Source organism: Caloenas nicobarica, chromosome 5 (assembly GCF_036013445.1).
Source record: "Caloenas nicobarica isolate bCalNic1 chromosome 5, bCalNic1.hap1, whole genome shotgun sequence".
In the NCBI taxonomy this organism is placed as follows: Eukaryota; Metazoa; Chordata; class Aves; order Columbiformes; family Columbidae; genus Caloenas; species Caloenas nicobarica.
The window spans coordinates 34,803,183-34,820,170 of NC_088249.1; the positions used below are offsets into that span (position 1 = coordinate 34,803,183).

Below are 16,988 nucleotides of genomic sequence, written 5' to 3' on the forward strand. Positions count from 1 at the left end.
TTTGACTGCAAAAAGAGATCTCTGTTGTTGTCAGATAAACATAGCTTTGGCCACGCATTTCCCACAAAAAATAAAACACACACACACACAAAAAACCACACACACACGCCAAAAGCTGCCACTAAAGGTACATTCCAGGCTTTCCCAGACTGACAACAGCACCAGAACAGTGACACCGTTTAAGATTTGGTTTTGGTTAGATACTTAATGGCATTATGAAAGTACCAGTTATTAAATAAATTATAATCCCAGCTGGGACCATATGAATTATGGAACGGTAAATGAAAGTATGCATGCAACAAGTTTTCAATTTCAGAAGGACAAACCGAGGGCTGTAGAAACTATTCACTGGAGTAAGTCCCTCCTTAAGTGGCCTATTTATAGCAGGAAACCTGTACTTGAAGGTCAGAGAGTAAACTGAACATCACCAAAACTCCATTGATTGTAAATCTTGTAAGTAAAAGAGACGCATCAGAGGATTTTTCATGAAATTACAGAAGTAACTGCAACAGTAGAGATTTAAAATAGTACAAGTATGGCTCTGAAACTTGTTTTACTCATTTTCAATGAAGATGACAGAATTTGATATTTAGGGGAAAGACAATATAACTAATGGAGATCCCGGTATGAACATGACTAGGTCTGAGGCAGAAGAAAAACTCCCAGATTCAGTTCATTCAGTTTCAGCGGACCAGACTTGTTTGCTACATTTCCTAACAAATGAACACCTAAGTATAGTCTATGAGTGCAGGGCAGCAAGGTACAGACCACTGTAGCATTTTTCATTGCCTGGGGATTACCTACCTAATAGATGAGCCTGTATGTATGAATTTACTTGGGGGTTTTTCATTAAGATCCCAGAACTTCAAAGGGTACGTCATCTGGTGACAATCCTTCTGTTCAGTGGTTACCACGTGAACTGACTGAAGAAAAGGACATTTTCTTCACTGCTTACCACCGCTCCCCTGACAGCCCCCAGCTGCCTCTCTCTGGCAAGTCCCACCAAGGAGACCCAGGGGCTGAGAGGGTCTCACAGGGTCTGGCCTCACTTTATGTTCGGAGCTCAACCAGCCAGAGGGTAAGGCTGCTCACACTCCACCTCCTGGTAGTCCTAAGCAACTCTCAGTGGAAACATTTTTTTAATTTCCACATGGATTTGTATCCTGGCCCACCTATACATGAAATCCATTCTGAATGTTCTGGTTCTTTTACTCCTTTGCAAATCTTTCTCCAGGCCTATGAAAAAAAAAAAAAAACAACAGCAACAAAAAACCCAACCAACCTGCACAGTGACTACTTGTATTTGGTGCATTGTCTCCATAGTTGCAGACACACCTGGGAGCGTATCTTGGGGAAGTTCACGTTGCACTTTAGGAAAAGGTTCTTCACTGGTGGTTGGTCACTGGAACAGGCTCCCCAGAGAAGCGGTCACAGCACGAAGCCTGTCAAAGTTCCAGGAGCATCTGGTGAACACTCTTGGCCACACGATTGAATTTTAGGTGGTCCTGCAGGGAGCAGGGAGTTGGACTTGATGATCCTTTAGGTCCCTTCCAATTCGAGATACTCTGTGATTCAGTCATGCGCAGCGTCCATAGCTGTGAGGACGGGGCGTTTGGGACGAGGCACGCAGGACCACGCGTGGCCGCAGGGGGTCAGGCAGCCGCGGGCCCCCACGGGGCAGCGGGGCCCCCAACAAGCCAGCGAGCGCCGTCGGCTCCACGTCCCTGCACAGCGCGGGGCTAACGCGGCGCTGAGGCAGCCGCCAGCCCACCGCACCCGGGCACACATTCCTGCTGGGGCCGCCGCAGCGGCCCCGGCCTGCCCCGCAGCACCGTCACCCCACGCACCACCCGGACCCAAGCGGGGCCGGGCGGCCGCGGCTCCTCCTCCCGCCGCGGTGGAGGCGGTGCTGAGGCGCGGCCGCCGCTGGGCCGGCCCCACTTCCAGGGTGGCAGCGCCGCGGGACGGTCCGCGATGGCCGCCGCCCGCCTCTCGCCGGGGAGCTGACATGGCCCGGCCGAGCGGCGCGCAGCAGCGGTCGGCGGAGGTGGCCGCGGAGCCGCCGGAGAGCTACCAGCTCCGGCAGGAGAACGAGCTCCAGGTGCTGGAGTCCATTTACGGGCAGGACTTCCAGGATCTGCGGCAGCACCAGGCCTGGAAGGTAGCGAGCGGGACCCCGCGGCTGGCCCGCTGCCGGCGCGGGTGCCGGGGCGCGGGGAGGCCGCCGGGCGGGGCAAGGCCGGGGCGTGGGGCGGCCTGACCCGAGCAGGGCCGCGCTGTCGGGCGGGGCGGGGCGGCCCCTCGCCTGGCCCCTGCCAGCGGGGGGGCGGCTGGCGGCCTCGGCCTTTCTGTGTCTGAGCGCTCTCTGCGCCCACTGATGGCTGGAGGGGCAGCGCCGCTCGTTCTCGGTCCCCCCAGCGAACGGGGAGCAGAGCGGGTCCCGGAGTCTGTGGGGCCGGGTGGTGCCGCTGGCGTTGGCCGCGGGCGGGCGGTGGGAACGTTGTCCGTGGTGTGTGGCTGGTGCCAGGTCCTGGTTATCTGCCTCTGGCTGCCGCCCGCTGGGCTCCCCACCTCGGCAGGCGACCGTGCGGCTGCTGCCGCTGAGGTTAATCCTCTAGATCGGTGCCTTCGTACTGTAATTAGTGCTGTGCATATAACTTGCATTTTGAGTAATTGTCAGATTTTTTTTAATTGCTTCTTCATTCATCCGTCCATTCCTTAACCAACTAATTATATATATGCTTAACTAACTAATCTCATCGGCATACATGTTGCTGATCTTTGCATATGTATTATATGCTGTGGTTTACTCAAACTGTGGCTGTTGCCATTAGAACTTAATACTTTACCTTTCATTTTTGTAGTTGAGGGTTTTTTAATCGCAACTAATTAGTGCGCAGGTCTAGTACTCACTACACTTTTCAATGTCTCTTTCGTGTCCGCAATGTCTAATGAAGAAATTTTTTCCAGCTGTGTCTGTGGCACCGTTTTCCTGTACCTGGAGGTACTGGTCACTCTTTTCAGTTCCTGGAGTTCACTGGCATCTTCTTGTGTGTTTAGTTTCTACAAAATATCATAACCCCTGCTCTATTCTTTTGCTATAAAACTGAACATAAAATTCTTGCAGAAACCTATTTGTTGGTGGTTTGGGTTTGTTTTTGTTTGTTTGGTTTGTGGTTTTTGGGTTTTTTGTTTTGGTTTTGATTTTTTTTTTGTTTTTTTATGGATTTTGACGTGAACACTTAGTAATTTGCTGGGTTTTCAGAAGTGCTGCAGGCCTCACTCCCTATTAAATTTATACCTGACATCCTCTTGACTTAAACTGTTCTTTTCCTTGTTTGAAATGCAAAGGGAAAATAGAGGGGATAGTGACCATCTTTTAACCTGTTTCCATATTTGTTATTCCATGTGGTCTTATTTCCCTGTTTATCATGTTGGTAAGGTTTGACTTGTTTGGTTTTTTTGGTTGGCTGGTTTTGTTTGTTTGTTATGTGGTTTTTTTGTTGTGTTTTTTTTTCCCCAATACCTTAATTTTCTAATTGAAAAGAAAAAGTTTAGCATTTATGGATGTGTTTTACTTTATTCAGATTTTGAGTAGGCAATTTGAACAGGATGGGGGGAAAGGTAATACTTGTTAAAATTATGTTTTATGCCAAAACCCAAAACATAAATTAAAAAAAAATACTATCCATTTGTTTGCCCACACAAGGTGTGTATAGATGTGATGTTATAGTCTGTTGCCGTGTCAGAATGCTAATAAAGACCAGTCAATATTTTATAATCTAAAAGAAACAATATTGTTCATATAATGAATAATTTAATTTGTGGTATTCCATAAATAACCTGTATTACATTTGTTTAACCTTTTTCTACTACTAGCCTACAGTAAGCAGAATACAAGGGATTTATTATAAAACATTATTTTCGCTCAGTCTGAATCATCTTTATAATAACTGTAACTACACTTACCTGGAGAAGTTCTAAGAATATACTGGATAAACTGTGATCATCAGTGATCCACTTCACTCTCAATGAGCAATGTCATTACATAAATATATTTTTTCATGGTTTGGGTGGTCTAACCAGAATTCTACCATCATATAGGTTGTGATAGTTGTGAGCTTTCGTTAAAATAGAACCGAAAACCCGTTTTGATTTAAAAGTTTTGTTTTCCGTTTTAGGTACGGCAGCCTCCTGAAATTAATTTAGTGCTGCGTCCTCAGGGATTGACCAATGATAATGAAGTGTATGCCAAAGTTGATCTGTGGGTCAAGTGTCCACATAGTTACCCTGATACGTGAGTGAACATTAAAACCTTTTTTCTCGGTTTTCTGTACTTGCTTTCTGCATGTCAGTGTTTGTTAAGTCTGTGACATTTTATAATAGGCGACTATAAAATTTAACAGCTGGATTGGATGTGGTATCTTGTGCAATGGGAGGTGCATTTGTCAGTGCAACACTGCAGCCCCAATTTTTAGCTTGAGGAGATGTAAACACAGGTGTACCTGCTGGCATCTTAGTGCCTTTTTTAAACTTTGTCAGCTCATGACCTGCTGAGAAAGGGACTGAACCTTCATTTTGAAAGCAATCTGCTTAGTTCTATCTGCTGTTCCTGTTTTCTGCCAGATTAGCCTTTTGGAAGAGTTCTCCATAAAGAATGTAGAAAGAATAGCAGGCGATCAGCCCCCTCTCCCCAGCATTTTAGATTGGCAAGTAATTTCTGTGTTGTTTTGCTATGTGCCCCATTTCGTTCAGTCCTTATGCCACTGGTTGTGTGCGCAGCACAACTCCTCTGAGCCCGTCCATTTGTGCTGTGGCCTCAGCAGCGTATGGGGAACGTGTCATTCGTCACCAAGGGATAGCTCAGTTACACCCTGTTACATGGGACATCAGAGCCACTCTAATTTTTTTTTTTTTTAGTTTAAGACAGCTTAGCTACGGACATTTTACCTGTTTACTTCACTACAAATTTAGCTGTTATTTATTTATTGCACGTGCTTCTTTAGGTTTGTGTAACCTGTATAATGGTGATAATGAAAATTTAAATGCCTAAATGTTATGCTAGTAATATTTTTAAAGGACTGTTACGTAAATTACTGGTTAAGAGTTTAATTAAAGAGTCTGCAGAGTTTCTTTGGTAGTTCTTTGGTTAAGTATAACTGACAGCTAATCTGCAGCCAGAAAAAATGATGGTAGGGAATATAAAACAGTATTTCTGGCTTTATTCCATATTATAGATGTAATATTCATGTACTGCTTATTTGAGTATTGACTAATTGCCAAGTTACTATAAACTCACTGCTTTCTCCCTCGCCCTCTGCTTTTAGCAATGTTCTGTTGCTTTTTACACTCAATTTTTCTAATGAGGACTTTTTAATGTTTTGTTGCTGTCTCCCAGTGTCCCGGAAATACAACTGAAAAATTCAAAAGGCTTGTCAAATGAGAAAATAAATGAGTTAAAATCTGGACTATCTGAACTGGCAAAACAGCGCTGTGGAGAGGTAAGAGCTTTTCACTTCCTAGAGGAATTTACTCTGGACTTAAGTGGTTCTAAAAAACTGTGTGGTATAATATAGTGGAATACATCCACATTAGAAGTATAAGTTGTATTGCTCCAAAGGAAGGAGAGACTTTCTTTCTTAAGAACGTTTATAATTAATGAAAGTTTGGAATATGCATGCTTTTAAAATACAGTGCATGTGCAAATAGCACAAGCTTTATCGCTGTTCAAAGGCAGATTTAAAGGTTCGTGTTGCTCTCAGTTATTTCACAGTATGAAAGGCAATACTAACTAAAATGGAGAGTTTTCTGCACCTTTCAGATTAATTTGAATTTTTAAGTGGCTGTACCTGTTTAAGCAAACGCCAGTTTCGTGGGGAGTTTTTCAGTGTGACCTCGTTCATCTAATGCTGAACTGAAAGGCAAGAGACCTTAGTTATAACACCAGTTCAACAGTTGACTAATGTGGCTGTAGCACAGTCACTCTGTGCCATTGGGCCTTTTTTTCCTCCTGCGTTTAGGAATAGTGATACTTGACTTCCCCCCAAATAGGATATAAAGAGAAAGCTGGAGAAACATGTGAGGCTTGTATTTATTTTAAGGGATTTTATAAGTTTCCAGGTATGTTTGGTATTAATGATACCTTTCCATTGCTGCTGAGAACTGAAATTATTCAAAGAGCAAACATTGAATTCTTCGTAAAAGTGGGGTTTATGATATGTTTCCTGTCACTATTTGGAAATGTTACAGATAAACACATCTGATTTGTTCAACTTGCCTTTTTAAAAGTGAGAAATGCACAGCTGTGGAAGTTATATGCTGAAATGGGATAATATTTTGCTTTCAGTTTCCTAAGCCTGTCAACTTCACAGGTTTGGCAGAGGTTGCCTGTCTTTCAGTCTTGCCACATAAAGCCTTTTTTCCATTTCCATACTATATTTCTATTTCAGTTGCCAACTTGTATGCAGAGACTTTCAAAAGTACTGTTCTAGCCAGATACTGTTTTGTTCATTCTGTTCAATAATGAATAATTTCTCAGTTTTTTTGAGTACCTTTGAAAGTTAGGCATTTAACAGTGTATTCTATCATGTGGGGTTTTTTTTTTTTTCTTTCTTTCTTTTTTTAGTGATGGTGCTATGGACAATTGATAGGAAATGCAAGGTGCAAGTTCTCTAGGTAACCTCTGCACTGCGAGATACATGCTCAGTCTGCTCATAGCTGATCCCAGCAGTGCTCTTGGCCTGTAGAACTTTAAATCCCAGTTTGATTCTTGATTGTATTGAAAGGAGCTACAAACACGTTATAGGTTTTCCTAATGTTAATTTTCTAAAGAGAGAATCATACTTGCTCCAGGGGTGTGTAGATAGAGTTGTGAGTTACATATATGATACATGTTTTTTTATGAATGACAGACACAGTGCAGTCCTGAATTACTTTCTCTGCAGGGAAAGGGTGATAACTATTGTCTCTGCCTTGTCAGGTATTCTTCATTAAAGTGTATTCTACAAGACAGAAACTTTGAAGGTGCCTCAGTTACCTGTCAAACTGAACAGCAGGTTGCTTTTGTCCTCTAATTATTGAGATGCCTTCTGGTGTGTTGTTTGGTTTTTTTAATACATGTGTATGCATGCATGCTTGTCTCGCATGCTGAACAGTAACTTGGGAAAGATTATTTTCCTTTGCACATCAGATGTGTGTGTATTGTGCTATTCTTTCTTTTCTGAATTAGATCTTGGCTCCGTTCTGACTTTCAGGCAGGGAATTCAGTGTTTGAGCATCTTCTAAATATCAGCCTTCTACAGGCAGATGATACAATTTGGCATGGCTGTTCTCCCACCTCTACATGCAAATCCAGCTCAGTGCTGCTGCTGACTGCTGGGATGCATCTTTCTGCTGTATTCTTTAATTTTGGAGAAACGATGGTCTACTAGCCCTGTGGATTGCTTGAATTAATGGAGGGATACTACTAGATTGATGAAAGCTGAAGCCCTGACAGGGCAGTAGATCATCAGTACATACCTAGTTCAAGTAAGCAGTAACTGAAAATTGATTCCAACCTTGCAAAACACATAGCAGAATTCAGCTGAGTTTTCAGTGCAGTTCTTGTTTTAGTAGTTGTGATTATATGAATGTGCAATGCCTTAAGTGGCTTTACAGTTCTAATTGGGGTGCAGCTAGTTGGGTGCAGAGGAAGGATTAGATTTCATGTTAGCAGTGAAATAAGTAACTATTTCATAGCAGTTGATACTGTAATAGACAATTGCAAAGGATTTATGCTGTGGTAGCTCATATGTCATAAACACATATCTCTGTGAATAGGAAAAGGTGCCTAAAATAAGATGAAAGAAGGGATATTTTTAAAATTCTTATTATTTATTTATTCTTAGAAAAATAAGATGTTTGAAGTTGGCTGTCTTTCAGTAATTTTCACCATCTTTGTACTGTCATCAAGGATTTTTTGTGTTACAGTTTATTAATAGTATTTCTGACAGAAACACTGAAATACGGGAAATTCTCACTGCTAAGTAACAAGATCAACAGTCACACTACTACTGTATTGCTTTTTCAAGCTGGGTATAATTTTCTGTGTGATTACTTATTCTTTGAACTCCGCATGTCATACCTTTTTTTAGGTGATGATATTTGAACTTGCAGACCATGTACAATCATTTCTCAGTGAGTATAATAAACCACCTTCCAAGTCTTTTCACGAAGAAATGTTAAAAAACCATCAAAAAGAAAAAGAAAGACTGGCTCAGGAGGAATTGCGTAGGACACAAGAAGCTAAGAGAAGAGAGGAGCAGGAGGTAAGAGAAAACAAAGTGTGAATAACCCTGTATTCTTAAAATAGCATAAATAATCATGATTTTGTAAATCGTCCTGCATAGCAGTGGGTTTTAGTGAATTATTAACTTGTCGGACCTGTCAGGATGAGTTGATCAATGTGTAGTATATGAAGTATCTGCTGCTGCAACTGTAATATTTTAATGATGTGGTTTTAACCCTGAGAAATATTTATGCCTGAAACAAACCTAAATGTTGATTCCTGATTCTGTGAAAATCACTTATGAAAAAGGACCTTATACAAAAGTGTAGGGAAACATACATGTCAAGCGTGTTCCATCTTTATGAAGTATTAGCCATACAAATAGATAACTGTAATTTTCTTCACCCATAAGGTGACTGGAATGTTCACTATGACAGACTTCTCTAGGGCACAGTACATTTAATGTGAAGAGACCTTGGATCTGCCTACAGTCTTCACTCGAAACTACAGGATTCATTTTAGTCTCACGGAGACTAGTAGTGTGGAGTGTCCGTACTGTGGGAATATCGATCGAATAGCTCTTTCTTGAAAATAATGTTTTAGCTTATTCCTTTATATTTTCTGTCTATGAAACTTTGTTTCTGGGTCTGTCAGTAGAATTTTGTCTATGACTCCATTTTCCTGTATCACACAATTGATGCTGTTAATTTCCTCAGGAGAGCTAATGTTTTGTTTTGTTTTGTTTTTTAATCCTTGTGAGATCCACAAGTCTTCTTTAATACTTTTGAAATATTGGCATCGTAGATGGTGATTGCATTGCATGTACTGTTGCATCTCTAACAAGACCAAAATTCATTTCAGCAACATGAAATCCTGAAAGAGATTCAGAGAAGGGAGGAAGAGAAAAGAGAAGAAAGAAAAAAGAAAGAGATTGCTAAACAGGTATTCTTTCTAAGCAGCCTGCAGAAAACATTGCAATAACTTCTTTCCAGTACTGTAGCAATGCTTAGAAAAATTTGAGAGATTTACATGACTGAATTGTCCAGGACATCTTTTCTAATCCAGTGCTTCTAATAGATGTGGGTTAAAATAGGTTCTTGATTATACGGGGTTATGGAATAAAATCAGCTGTAAGGGAAAATAGCTTCACATATTAATATCTTAATTGTACTGGGATGGATATTTTCAAACATAGAAAAAATCTAGTATATTAATGTTTCCAGTTTTGTTGTAAAGAATCTTGCCCATAGAGAGTGCTGAAATGTACTTGCTGAATCTCATCACTTCTTCCTCAGCCTCATATGTACATTTATTATGAAAACCTATTTCTTTTGTGATCTGGATGACTTTATAGATTAATAGTCAAGTACTCACGTTTTGAGCATAGGAGCAGTTTCTGTACTTACTTGGTGGTCTTCCTGATTTATAGGAACGTTTGGAAATAGCTGCTCTGGCAAGTCGAGAAAACTCTCACAAGAGAGATACAGCAGGATGTAGAGTTGCTTCCAGTTCAAATGGGAGCGGTTTGGAAAATGGAGTGAATAATAAACACCGACCAAATTCAGCTGGACGTTCAAAGTAAGTGTGTCAGTTTACATGTAGATTTTTTTTTTTTCCCAAACATTAGATTTCAAAATGAAATTTGAAGGCAAGCAAGTAATGTGCTGTGTTGCTCAGCTGTTTGGTTTGGTCTCCCTCTCTTCAAGTGCCATGGTTTAATGAATGTGCTATGAATAACTTGAACTTTCCAGTTAAGAGAATCAGCTTGGCCCTTAGTTTAACTTGCAAAGTATTTGGCAATCACTGGAAGGTATATTCTGGTTTTACTTAGTTTCTTAAAAGTATGCAATATGTTGGCAATTGCAGAAAAAATTATTTTAGATCGGCTGATCAAGGTTTTAGAATAGCACAATAAATTAAAGCTTATATTAATCTCAAAACATTTGCTGTAAAGATACACCAGTGTAAAAAGCCCTTTTGGGGAATCAGTGCTGATTGCATTTGCAGAGCACCCTGTTGGAGGGAAGGTTGAGTTACTGGAGGATTCTTTTGCTGGGACATAACTCCTCTAGCTTAGGAATGGTAATGATATAGGTAGGTTGGGGGGGTGGTGGTGGTGTTGTTCATAATTTTTTTTTCCCTGTCCCATGTTCATAGCTGATATAACTGTCAAGGACTGTGAAGATGTCCTGGTATTAGTTTTCCTAGTTTTGATTCAGATTGTGCCAATGACATGTTATTTGGACTGTTGTTTTAATGGAAATAATGTATTCCTGTTTTTTTCTTGTATATAGACTTCAGAATTGTTTTCATATTATTTATCAACAACACTAGATAGCTGAAGCAGAAGCTCTTCTTTGAACTTTCCTACTTTGACTTGTGCTGCCATCTCTTCCCTTTGCCTATCACAAGTCATATTTGGCAGCTGTTTCTGTACAGTGTTTGGTAGTCCATAGATCTCTCTTCCTGTCTTGTTACTAATTGTAGTATAACAAAATGAGGCACAATCTGTGCTTGTGGAACAAGACAAGTGTCTCTGAAGTTCGTTAGTATGCTATAATGCAGAACAATGGACTTACATTAACTTTCCACACAAATTCTTAGATTATGTGTTCTTATTTTTAAAAAGGCAGAGTATTTTAAAAATGCTAAAAATAATCAAAAAGGATTAAGTGTGAAACCTCATGGTGCCGTGTTTGTAGAGTTAAGCAGAAGCTAGGCATCTTTAGTATTCTGAAGTCTCTTCAGAAGAAGAGTGGTGCCATATTTTTATCTGTTTATGAAGCCTGAAATTTTGGCTATTGGGACACAAACTTTAGGAGATTATTAAAATAGAAAATAATTTCACTTATAATATATTTGAATTTAGAAAGCCAGATACTTTCTTTGTATATTTATCTTTATGCAGCACTTGAGAGAAGTTCCCTGTGGCATCTCCTTTATATGTAGTGCTTTTTAACTTTTTTTTTTTTTTAAATAAATTCAGTGTTGATTTTATTAAATTCTGACTACATCAGTGGACAAGGAAAGAGCCTTGGATGTCATCTAGCTGGGCTTCTCTAAGGCCTTTGACATGGTCCCCCACAACATCCTTTTCTCTAACTTGGAGAGATAGGGATTTGATGGGTGGACTGTTCAGTGGATGAAGAATTGGTTGGGTGGTCACATCCAGAGAGTAGTGGTCAATAGCTCAGTGTCTGGATGGACACCAGTGACAAGTGGTGTCTCTTCAGGAGTCTGTATTGGGACCAGTACTGTTTAATATCTTCATCAATGACACAGTGGGATCGAGTGCAACCTCAGCAAGTTTGCAGATGACACCAAGCTGAGTGGTGCAGTTGACACACCTAAGGGACAGGATGCCAGGGGGCCTGGACAAGCTCAAGAAGTGGGCTCATGTGAACCTCATGAGGTTCAACAAGGCCAAGCACAAGGTCCTGCACCTGGGCTGGGGCAACCCCTGGTACCAATACAGGCTGGGGGCTGAAGAGATTGAGAGCAGCCCTGAGGAGAAGGACTTGGGGGTACTGGTGGATGAAAAATTGGACATGAGCTGGCAATGTGCACTTGCAGCCCAGAAGACCAATCGTATTCTGGGCTGCATCAAAAGGAGCGTGGCCAGCAGGTCGAGGGAGGTGATTCTGCCCCTCTACTAGACATGGGGAAGACATTTTTACACTGAGGGTGGTAAAACACTGGAATAGGTTGCTCAGAGAGGCGGTAGATGCGCCATCCCTGGAGACATTTAAGGCCAGGCTGGACGGGGCTCTGAGCAACCTGATCTAGTTGAAGATGTCCCTGCTCATTGCAGAAGGTTGGACTGGATGAGCTTTAAAAGTCCATTCCAACCCAAACGATTCTATGATTCTATATTTTAAAGGAGCTTCTACGTTACCCTTCATATTCTCCTGTGATCTCTATATGTGATTGCATTTATTTGGAGGATACTTTTGCAGTGGTGATATTTCTATTAATTTTGAAATGGATTGAAACCAATGAGTAATAGAGGCTGATTTGGGTTAGTGGTCTTATTTCTTTGAGATTTCACATGCAGCTCTGTACATGCATGTCAGAAGAAACACCTTAATCATACGTGCTTTTAAAGTTTTTGCAAACCTTCCCTTTTCTTGAAGGTCGAGTTTAGTGTAGTAGAGCAGGCAAATGGGGAAACCCATTTTAAGTTAGGAAAAATATTTAAGCTAGAGCTGGAATGAGCTTCTAATATTTCATATCTTTGCTTTTTTTAATGTTTTGAAAGAGAATGCAAATAAAGTCAAACTTACATAATTCATAATTTTCAGAGCTGTAGTATGTTTTGGTGGGTTTGTGTTTGTTGTTTATGTGGGGGGGGGGGGTTTTGGTTTGGTTTGGTTTGGTTTTTTTACATATTTCACACTCACCACCCTCCTCAGGCTCAAATTGTCATCTTAAGATGCAGAAGTTGTGAAGTTTGAATTCAACTCCTGGCTTTGAAAATAGAGACTCAATGCAGCATGATGTTGCTACTAAAATACTGGATTTCTAATCAGACACATATCTTTGCACTAACTCAGTATCTTTGAAATTAATGGACATGATCATTGGATGCAAAAGTCTCTGAAAGCTTATCTTGCATAATTGTTATATTTAGGGACTGCAACAATACTATCTTTCTGAGTTGGAGAAAAATGTTCTGTTCATGTTGCAGACGAGAACGCCAGCTTTCTGTTAGTAATAATGAAGAGTCCCCTGGAAATCATGAAGTTTTGAACTTCAGCACAAGTGGTACTGGACAAATTACGGTCCATAAAGGAAAATGTCTAGGTAAGCAAAATTACAATTGCAACTTGAAATAATGACTACCGAGCAAGAAGTAATTTAGCTTTCAGCAGCGTGTGAAACCAGTGATAAGAACAGTGTTAGAAGTGCATATGTACTCTCCTTCCATTGCTGCTGATAGCAATAGCATAAAAGCAGCAGTTTTAATGAAAACATAAGTACAAGCAAGGGTAGGAGACTTTGAGAGCTGAAAGGCCTCCATGAAGTGCCCTTATAAATGGCCCATCAAATGTTTTCACTGTTTGTTTTCAACATAGCACTTCCTCAGTGGTAAAATGAACAGCCTGAAAGTCTTTGGAACAAAGAGAATTTTATTATTTTGCAGTTTGAGGATGAACAATTATGTTACTTTGTATAGAGTCTGGTATTTGCTCAGCAGGAATAGTGTTCATTTGCTAAAACCTGGAATTCTTTAAAATGTGTAGCAGTTTTTTGCCAACGTGCTGTTGCTTTCATTTGACTACTGCTACATTGTGTTCAGTCTCATCAGACCTGATGTTTTCCATACCTGCTGTGTAGGTATGTATCTTGCTTAGTTTTAAGTAGGATTGTGTTTCTGAAATTGTAGGAAGCAGGCTTACTGGTATTTATTTAGCATTTTCAGGAGCTCTTGTCATGTCCTTAGAAACAAAGAAGCCATATTCCTCTCCTTTCTCTTTATGTGTAGGCAAGGATGAACAACTGGGTAAATCAGTCTACAATGCCTTAGAAATTCGCAGTGGAGACTTTGTTTTAATATATGAGTGGGTTCTGCACTGGCAAAAAAAGATGGGAAGGTTTCTTACATCGCATGAATTAGAAAAGATTGAGAAGTGTAAGAAACAGGTAATGCCTATATTTTGTATTTGGCTTAATAAAGATTAGATGGGGTTTAGTGCTTTTCCTGAGGCTGCTAGTTTATATAAAATGTGAGAGAGTGGTGATGAACTTGAAAATGCTAGTATTTTGAGTGTCTGCACCCCAGAAGATGGGTGTATTGGGGTATTCAGGGGTTCATTTACAATAACATAAATAAAAGAAAGTATATTTGCAAATACACATAAATAAAATAATAAATATTAGAAATCTGAAGAAAGAGGGAATCAAGCTTGCCTGGCAGAAACCAAAGTTGTTGTTGCCCCTTGTGTACAATCATTCCTTTTCAGAAAAGGATGAGAATGTCATATATTTTATGTGTATTTTGTATATGTTATATATTTGAGTAATGGTGTGTTCATGAGATGTGATACAATGCATGTTATGTTGTGTTTCTCTAACAGCTTCAGGGTGCAGAAACAGAGTTCAGCTCACTGACGAAGCTAAGTCACCCAAACATAGTACATTATAAATGTATGAACCTTAAAGAACGGAACGATTCAATTGTGGTGGACATTTTAGTGGAGCACATAAATGGTTTCAGCCTTTCTACATACTTACACAAAGAGACTCCAGTTCCAGTTGAGCAGTTGCGCCATTATGTGACCCAGATCTTGTCAGCTCTTGACTACTTGCACAGTAATTCAGTAGTGCACAAAGTTCTTTGTGCTGCCAGTATCTTGGTAGATGCTGAAGGAAACATCAAGGTGACAGACTACAGCATTTCCAAGCGCTTAGCTGATATCTGCAAAGCAGATGTTTTTGAGCAAACTAAAGTGCGTTTTAGTGAGGATGGTCTTCCGAGCAAACCTGGAAAAAAAGGAGATGTGTGGAGTCTGGGCTTGCTCCTGCTTTCACTCAGCCAGGGCCAAGTAACCAAGGAGTATCCAGTTGCTGTTCCTACCAGTTTACCTGCTGACTTCCAAGACTTTCTGGAAAAGTATGTTTTTGTTGTGTTCCTGTATCTTTTTGTCTTTTTTTTTTTTAATTTATCTATTTATTTATTTATTTTAAATTTAAAGACTTTAACACTTTTTTTGAAAGAGCAGCTACATTCCCCTGTGTCAGTAGTCACAGATTTTAGAGAGAAGAGGTGATTGCTTATTCACAGCTCAGGCTGCTTAATCTGGTGTTTGGGAAAACGGGTCTGGTGCTCTGTTCTTCTCTGCCCTGCCACCAGCTTTGTGTCACTGTGAATAAGTCATTTAGTCTCTCTTTGCTTCTTGTTCCCACCTGAATGAGAAAGGTGATAATTTCTTAAATATAAGGAGGCCTCTTTGAACATTTAGGCCTGATATGGGATTGCTCTTTGAACAATTCTCTTCTTGGTTTGCTAATAGATGCGTTTGCTTAGAAGACAAGGAAAGATGGACTCCTCAGCAGCTGTTACAACATAGTTTTATAAACATTCCACGAATGAAAATACCTGTAGCTGAAGAAAATCTAGATGGTAAGAAACTTGGATCATTCTATATTCTGCTAAATAAGTGGACTACATGCCTACAGTAACAGAAAAACTGAACTGTACTAGAATTTCACAACACTGCACAAGTGTTTTACATTAACTAACCTAGAAGTTAAAGACTATATTAGTTTTTATATCTATGACTAGCTGGGATGAACTGACTGCTGTTTTCTCATCAGTAGAAGATGCTGATGCTTTAATGAAGCCTGTAAATTCATCCACCTCGTGCATGGTGTAAATGTCAGCCTTAGCTTTTTCCTTGGAAGTATCTGTTCCAATTGGACTTCTTCCCTCATTATGTTTTCGTTAGGATCAGTTCCTTCGTCCAGCATAATGATAGCAATTAGTAACTATATTAAGGTTTATACTTGTACCAGAGCTTAACTGTACACAGCAGAGCAGAGCACTTGTGTATTTTAGGTTTTAGTTACACTTGAAGTTATTTAGATTTTATGTTCTTCCTGATGCTTATTTGACAATCCCTTGTGCCTTCTACCTCTACCCCCATACTGCCAGTTGGTGGTAATTTTGATGTCCTTGTTCAGCAGATATAGATTGCATCGAGACAGTTGTACCCAGCAGTCAGATATCCAGCGCCTCATTCTTCACAGAAACACAGAGACAATTTTCACGCTACTACAATGAGTTTGAAGAGCTAAAATTACTTGGCAAAGGGGCTTTTGGAGCAGTCATCAAGGTATGTTATAAAAATTATTTCCCACTATGGAATCCTTTTTGTGCTTGTTTTCTTTGAAGCAAAACAATATATTCAATGTTTGCATGGTTTTGTTTATTATTTTCTGGTGTGCTGTGCCTGTGTTGTGTTTTTTATCTGGGGTTGAGTAGGCTGATAAGTTTTGTGAGGGGTTCTGGGAATCTGGAGAGAAGTCTAATGGTACGGAGAAGCTTGTATTTGAATTGTAGTCTTTTTCCAGGTGGAAGGAAGTCATCTTCTTCCATGAAATTATTGTGTTTCTGGCTTTACTTGGTAAGGCACTTATAAGCATTTGACTTCAGATTTATTTGAATTTTGCAGGTGAGAAATAAGCTTGATGGTTGCTATTATGCTGTGAAACGTATCCACATAAACCCTGCCAGCAAGCAATTTCGGAGGATTAAGGGGGAAGTAACATTACTCTCCCGGTTGAACCATGAGAATATTGTGAGGTATTACAACGCCTGGATAGAAAAACATGAAAGCCCTGTCCCCTCTGTGTCATCTGAAACAACTGAAGAGAAAAGAACAGCCACCAAAGGCGGTCCCTTCATCCTTGCCACTGAGGAGACGAATGATGTGGAAGCCAATGCTCCTCCTCCAGTTTTGACAAGTTCAGTTGAGTGGAGTACTTCATGTGAAAGATCCTCCAGCAACAAGTTCAGTGGAGCTGATCAGGAGTCCAGTGATGATGACGACGATGAAGGTGATGGGGTGTTCTCACATTCATTTCTGTAAGTAGGTTTCAGTATTGGCATTATAGGGAACATGAGCACAGTTGTTTTTTCCGAGTTTGTCTTTTATCATTCCCACTTCTTTTGTCAGAGGTAATTCACTGCCTTTTCGTTCTGTCCTCTAGTACAAAACTA

The 16,988-nt window shown here is 40.4% G+C and overlaps 1 protein-coding gene across 1 annotated transcript in view; it reads left to right on the forward strand.

The window, feature by feature from the left end:
• Nucleotides 1-1,578: 1,578 nt before the first annotated feature.
• Nucleotides 1,579-16,988, forward strand: part of EIF2AK4 (eukaryotic translation initiation factor 2 alpha kinase 4) — a 42,496-nt gene continuing 27,086 nt past the window's right edge. The window contains 13 exon segments of the mRNA XM_065635087.1: nt 1,579-1,814; nt 1,816-2,161; nt 4,182-4,297; nt 5,399-5,501; nt 8,133-8,306; nt 9,128-9,208; nt 9,696-9,844; nt 12,954-13,069; nt 13,752-13,909; nt 14,344-14,879; nt 15,280-15,389; nt 15,953-16,101; nt 16,441-16,853. Coding sequence (XP_065491159.1) covers nt 1,579-1,814; nt 1,816-2,161; nt 4,182-4,297; nt 5,399-5,501; nt 8,133-8,306; nt 9,128-9,208; nt 9,696-9,844; nt 12,954-13,069; nt 13,752-13,909; nt 14,344-14,879; nt 15,280-15,389; nt 15,953-16,101; nt 16,441-16,853 — 2,687 coding nt within the window.